Source organism: Chamaea fasciata, unplaced genomic scaffold, assembly GCF_029207755.1.
Source record: "Chamaea fasciata isolate MVZ Bird 193981 ecotype frontalis unplaced genomic scaffold, bChaFas1.0.hap1 SCAF_2, whole genome shotgun sequence".
Taxonomy (NCBI): Eukaryota; Metazoa; Chordata; class Aves; order Passeriformes; family Sylviidae; genus Chamaea; species Chamaea fasciata.
Window position 1 is genome coordinate 116,679,878 of NW_027094087.1, and position 5,962 is coordinate 116,685,839.

Consider the following 5,962-nt stretch of genomic DNA (forward strand, 5'->3'; position numbering starts at 1 on the left):
GGTGATAACGTGTGGCCTTGCAGCCTGGCCCGGGGGGGCTGCACTCGTGTCCTTGGGGCCACCAGCTGTGCCAGGTCCTCAGGAGTGCCCGGCCCCCAGAGTCCTGCCCGGCTGCTGCCTGTGCCAAACCTCTCCTCTGCTGTCCCCTCTCCTCTGCTGTCCCCTCTCCTCTGCTGTCCCCTCTCTGTCCCCTCTCCTCTGCTGTCCCCTCTCTGTCAGCTCTGTCCCCTCTCTCTCTAGCTCTGTCCCCTGTCCCGTGCTGTCCCCTGTCTGTCCCTCTGCACATCTCCGTTCCCGGGATGGCACTGGGGCCGTCACTGCTGTCACTGCTGTCACTGTTGTCACTGTTGTCACTGCTGTCGCTGCTGTCACTGCTGGCCGCCGAGGACCCGCTGCTCAATGTCTGCATGGATGCCAAACACCACAAAAGCCAGCCCGGCCCCGAGGGGCAGCTGTATGAGCAGGTAGGAGCTGCTGCTGGGCGGGGGGGGCACGGCCCGGGCCCCCCGTGCCTGCCTCCCCATAACACCAATAATTCCGGGTTTTGTTCTGGGTTTGGGCTTGGCCCGAGGCCCGAGGCCTGTGCTGGCTGGGAGATCTGGGAGATCTGTGTGCTGCTGCCTTCCTTCAGCAAACGGGCAGAGCAGGGGCAGGGGCACGGAGTTTGTCAGCTCAGTGTCCCCCCTCGCTAACCCCCCCGAAGCTCAGGTACCCCAGAGCACACACAGGGCGGTGAGGAAAGGCTCTCCCCGGCTCCCTGCCCTGCCCCGGCCCCTCGCTGCAGGAGGAGGGGGTTTGTTTCTGTCCCTTGGGCTGGCACTGATTCCTGCTGAGGATCTGATCTGCTGCTGCTGCTCCTGCTCTGCCCGGCTGCAGTGCCCAGCTCCTGAACCCAAAGTGACCGAGAGTTTGCTGGACAAGATAAAACACTGTGGTTGCTGTGGGCTCTGTCCTCTGCCCAGCCTGCCCCTGCCCAGCCTGTCCCCTGTCCCAGCCTGTCCCAGCCTGTCCCCTGTACCCTGCCCAGCCTGTCCCCTGCCCCAGCCTGTCCCAGCCTGTCCCTGCCCAGCCTGTCCCTTGCATCCTCCTTTCCCCTGTCCCAGCCTGTCCCCTGTCCCCTCCCCAGCCTGTCCCCTGCATCCTCCTGTGCCCTGCATCCTCCTGTCCCATGCATCCTCCTTTCCCCTGTCCCAGCCTGTCCCCTGACCCCTGCCCCAGCCTGTCCCCTCCCCAGCCTGTCCCCTGCATCCTCCTTTCCCCTGCCCCAGCCTGTCCCCTGTCCCCTGCCCAGCCTGTCCCCTGTCCCCTGCCCAGCCTGTCCCCTGTCCCAGCCTGTCCCCTGCCCCAGCCTGTCCCAGCCTGTCCCCGCTCTGCTGCAGTGCTCCCCCTGGAAGGACAACGCCTGCTGCACAGCCAACACCAGCTCGGAGGCCCACAAGGACCAATCCTACCTGTACAACTTCAACTGGAACCACTGCGGGGTGATGCCACCGCAGTGCAAGCGCCACTTCATCCAGGACACGTGTCTGTACGAGTGCTCGCCCAACCTGGGGCCCTGGATTGAGCAGGTGGGAGCAGCTCAGGGAGTCATGGATCTGTTGGGGTTGGAAGCGACACTAAAACTTGTCCTGTCCCACCCCTGCCATGGCAGGGACACCTCCCCCTGTCCCAGGCTGCTCCAGTGTCCAGCCTGGCCTGGGGCACTGCCGGGGATCCAGGGGCAGCCACAGCTGTGCCAGGGCCTGCCCACCATGCCAGGGAACAATTTCTCTTCAATATCGAGCGTGTCCCAACTTTTCCCACGGGGTAGGAAGATCCCAAGGACTTTTCTGGCCTCTGACTGACGGAGGAATCCCTTGTGTCAGGACACACCTATCCTGAGGCTGGAACTCCCGTGGGATCAGCTGTGGACCGCCATGGGAGGGGCTGGGGGGGTCTGGGGGGTGGCAGACCTCGCCCTTGGCTCTCCAGGGCCCTCCCCAGCGTGGCTGTGTCCTGCAGGCTGACAGCAGCTGGCGCCGGGAGAGGATCCTGCACGTCCCCCTCTGCAGGGAGGACTGCCAGCAGTGGTGGGAGGACTGCAGGGACGCCCTCACCTGCAAGGAGAACTGGCACAAGGGCTGGAACTGGGCCACAGGTGGGTGGGCACCTCTGGGAACCTCTCCTCACCCCCCGCTGGCGGTGTCACCGCTGCCAGGGCCCCAGAGACCCCTCACTCCTCTGGGGTGGCTCAGCCAGGGGTGGCCGTGTGGGCAGGTGACCTGCTCTGGGCAGGGGAGGGGAAGGAGGGAAGGGGAGGAGGGGAGGAAGGAGAGGAGGGAAGGAGAGGAGGGAAGGAAGGAGAGGAGGGAAGGGCAGGAGGGAAGGAAGGAGAGGAGGGAAGGGCAGGAGGGAAGGAAGGGCAGGAGGGAAGGGAAGGAGAGGAGGGCAGGAGGGAAGGAAGGGCAGGAGGGAAGGAGAGGAGGGAAGGACGCGAGGGGAGGGCTGTCCCCGTGCCCTCACTGAGGTTTTCCCCCGCCGTGCTCTGTCCCCAGGGAGGAACCGCTGTCCCTGGGGCTCGCCGTGCAGACCCTTCAGCCAGGTGTTCCCCCGGCCCAGGGACCTGTGTGAGAAGATCTGGTCGGGCTCGTTCAGGTACAGCCCCGAGCGCCGGGGCAGCGGCCGCTGCATCCAGATGTGGTTCGACCCCGCCCGGGGGAACCCCAACGTGGCCGTGGCCAAGTTCTACGCCTGGAGAAGGAGATCCTCCCCCGGCCGGGGGCAGGACGAGGCCCCCGAGAGGGACCAGGCTGTGCGAGCCATGCCGTGCTCTGTCCTGCTCCTGCTGCCCCTTGTGATGCTCCCGGGGGCATCCCAGGGATGGGGGTCCCAGGGATGGGGGTCCCAGGGATGGGGGTCCCAGGGATGGGGGTCCCTGTGACCGCTCTGTGCAGGGGCACTGCTCCAGCTGCCCTGCAGGAGGAACTGGCACAGCTAACTCTGTCTATCTGTCTGTCTGTCCCAGTGCTCAGCATAAGTTGGGCCTTGACAGCACCTCGTGGCTGCTGGCCATGGCCGTGTGCCGGCCTGGCTGAGCTCTGGTCTCTGTCCTTGGGGCTGCTGTGGCTCCCTGGAGGCTGGCTTCGGTAATAAAGTCTTGCTCTGGATCAGCCTCGGTGCACTGATGTGAAACCCTCCCGAGAATGGGGATGGGTCCTGGGGGTGGAGGGAGGTGCCTGGGCTGGGGGTGGTGCTGGCTGTGGGGTCTGCAAGGGTAGGAATTGGCCTGGGGGAGAAAAGATCATAAAACTGTAAATGGTTCGGATTGGGAGAGATGACAAACCTCATCCCATCCCACCCCTGCCATGGCAGGGACACCTCCCACTGTCCCCAGTGTCCAGCCTGGCCTTGGGCACTGCCAGGGATCCAGGGGCAGCCACAGCAAATATGGGAATTCCATCCCAGCCCCTCTCCACCCTGCCAGGGAACAATTCCTGCCCAGGATCCATTTAACCCTGCCTTCCTTCAGGGTAAAGCCATTCCCTGTGTCCTGTCCCTCCATGCCTTGGGAATTGTCTCTCTCCAGGTTTCCTGGGGCTCCTTCAGGCCCTGCAAGGCCACCCTGAGCTCAGCCCAAAGCTTCTCCTGTCCAGGCTGAACAATCCCAGCTGTGCCAGCCTTTCCTCCCAGCAGAGCTGCTCCATCCCTCTGCTCATCCTGGAGCCTCCTCTGGGCTCTCTCCAGCAGCTCCACGTCCTCCCCGTGCTGGCCCAGGGCTGGGGCAGCTCTGCAGGTGGGCTCTCTGAGGAGCAGCGTGTCCTGGCTGTGCCCCTGGAGCCTCCCTGCCCTGCCCAGGTGAGCTGCCTCAGCCCTGCCCACACCTGCCAAGGGCTCAGGAGCCCTTCAAAGCAGGGTGAAGGGTCCCAGACCTGCGGGACCTGTGCAAACACTGCTGTGCTTGTTCGGGGATTTTCTTCCTCTGAGGCAGAAACTTCAGCAGAACTGCAGCAACCTGTTGGAGGGAAACACAGAGGGTGGGAAGAGCTGGGTGGAGTGGGGGGGAGACAGGGGGTCCTGCTGCTTTTGGGGTTGGAGAGAACAGAAACCAGCCTGACTCCTCAATCTCAAAGCTCAACATCCCGAGTGAGGTGAAGGTGTGGCAGGGCAGGTGAAGCCCCCGAGAAAGGAACGCCCAGGTGACGCCACTGATCCTTCCCCAAAGCTGCTGAGCTGGCACAGCCCAGAGACACCCGGCTGCCCGCCCAGGGTCTTCATCCCGGAAAAGCCCAGTCCCAGTTTTTTAATCTGGGCATCTTCTGACACCCCCTTTGCCTGAGCACCTTCTAGGGGTGCCCCTCAGCGTCACTGCTGAAGGCTGGGCCAAGGAGATTTGCTCAGGGCCCTTGGTCTGGGTGAGTGACATCAGCCTCTGCTCAATAATGGGTTTGCTGGCTTTAACAGACCTGCTTCACACTGTGCTGGAGGTGTGGCTGCCTGTGCTGTGCAGTAAATAATGCTGATCGAGAGCTCTTATCTGATCATTATCATAATTGTCAGAGTCCAGGGCATTCCTCTGGATGCCCTGGGAGGCTACGGATCTGAGCAAGAGGGTTTGAGGTCTGCCCAGGGGGGGTTGGAATCTGTCCAGGGGGGTTTGGGAGCTGTACAGGGGGGTTGGAAACCCTAGCACAGAGCCCAGGAGGACACTGCCTTTGACTTCAGTCCATGGGAACGGCTTCCAACATTGAGGGAAGAATTACAAACCACAGAGATGTGAAAAAAGTAGTTTAGTTTGGTATAGGATGAGAAATGATGCAGTTTTGAGTTTTTAGAATATAGGTACGTGGGGGATTTAGGGTGTTGCCCTGAGTTCTTCCTTCTTCTCCCCTGGCCTCCATCTTCTGGTGACAGTGGCACAAAGTGGTTTAAGGAGATTGGATTAAAGTTGACCATTCTAGTCTAGGTGACAGGTATTGGAATTGAAGTGTAAAGAGGTGACACGTAACTTTCCGTATAAAGGGACTGTGACGTCCCACTGTGGGGGGAGTCACTCGTGTCCCAGCTGCTGTTCAGATCTCGGCTGGGCACCGAGAACATTTTAAGATATGAAACAATAAACAACACGAAATATCAAGAAAACCAGACCTTGAGGACTCTGCTTCTTTCTTGCGACCTGGCTCGGGGCTTTCAGAGGGAAAAAAGCCTTTTTACCATCTTTACGCTGGGGTGAGGAGACCAAACCCGACAATAATGAACCATTTATTCACGTAAATGTGTTTGGGTTCCCACCCTAAACCCTGGAGCACTCTGTCACGTCAGGGTTCAATCACAGCAATGCTTCAGACACCAACCATTGCCCAGGTCTGGGCTGGGCTGGATCCAGACTCCCCTCTGGGAAGGAGTTCGGGCAGCCACACAGCCCAGCTGGGGTGGGGCGGTGGTTTTGGGGTCCCTGGGGATGTTTGGGGCTCCTTTCTGCTCCTCATGACTCCGTGGGAGGATCTTGTGACAAATTTTGTCTCCCACTCCGCCCACGGGGCAAGGCCAGGGCTGCCAGGGCCAGGCCAACTCCGGGCCGCAGAGCTTTGTCGTACTTCAAATATTTTCAGGAGTTTTTAGATCAGAGCAGTTGTTTCCAGAAGCTTTTCTGGCTCGTTTTTATTTTGAAATGTTCTGAATGATGTGGCCTCTGTCACAGCTGATCACTGATTTCTTGCCTTTACATGAAACAGAGGAGCACTTTCCCTCCCTGACTTAAATACGATGCATTTAATCTAATTGCTCTAAACACAGTATCCTGTCTCCGAAATGTGAAGGTGGAGCCCACAACTGACCAGGGCTTAGAAATGTTCTCTAGCCCATGTTGGGCTGTGAGGTTTGCCCTGCCTGCCCCAGGGAGGGACAGGGGAGATGAACACAGGGAGCTGATTCCTGCCACAGCAGTCTCCATAAAGGACAGAAATCAAACAACTCAGAAGGCAAA

The 5,962-nt window shown here is 60.5% G+C and overlaps 1 protein-coding gene across 1 annotated transcript; it reads left to right on the top strand.

Moving 5' to 3' along the window:
* The first annotated feature begins 91 nt into the window (after nucleotides 1-91).
* LOC136286155 (folate receptor gamma-like) lies at nucleotides 92-3,149 on the top strand. The gene is made up of 4 exons (XM_066177556.1): nucleotides 92-464; nucleotides 1,380-1,568; nucleotides 2,002-2,137; nucleotides 2,535-3,149. The coding sequence occupies exons 1-4, from the start codon at nucleotides 300-302 to the stop codon at nucleotides 2,918-2,920; spliced, it is 876 nt and encodes a 291-aa protein (XP_066033653.1). The 5' UTR covers nucleotides 92-299; the 3' UTR covers nucleotides 2,921-3,149.
* Nucleotides 3,150-5,962: the final 2,813 nt, after the last annotated feature.

What these genes read in the sequence shown, in the direction of transcription:
- LOC136286155 (XM_066177556.1), top strand. Translation starts at nt 300, where the DNA reads ATGGCACTGGGGCCGTCACTGCTGTCACTGCTGTCACTGTTGTCACTG. An exon ending in TGGGGCCCTGGATTGAGCAG is followed by an intron (nt 1,569 to 2,001) that starts GTGGGAGCAGCT and finishes TGTGTCCTGCAG; the next exon opens with GCTGACAGCAGCTGGCGCCG. An exon ending in GGGCTGGAACTGGGCCACAG is followed by an intron (nt 2,138 to 2,534) that starts GTGGGTGGGCAC and finishes CTCTGTCCCCAG; the next exon opens with GGAGGAACCGCTGTCCCTGG.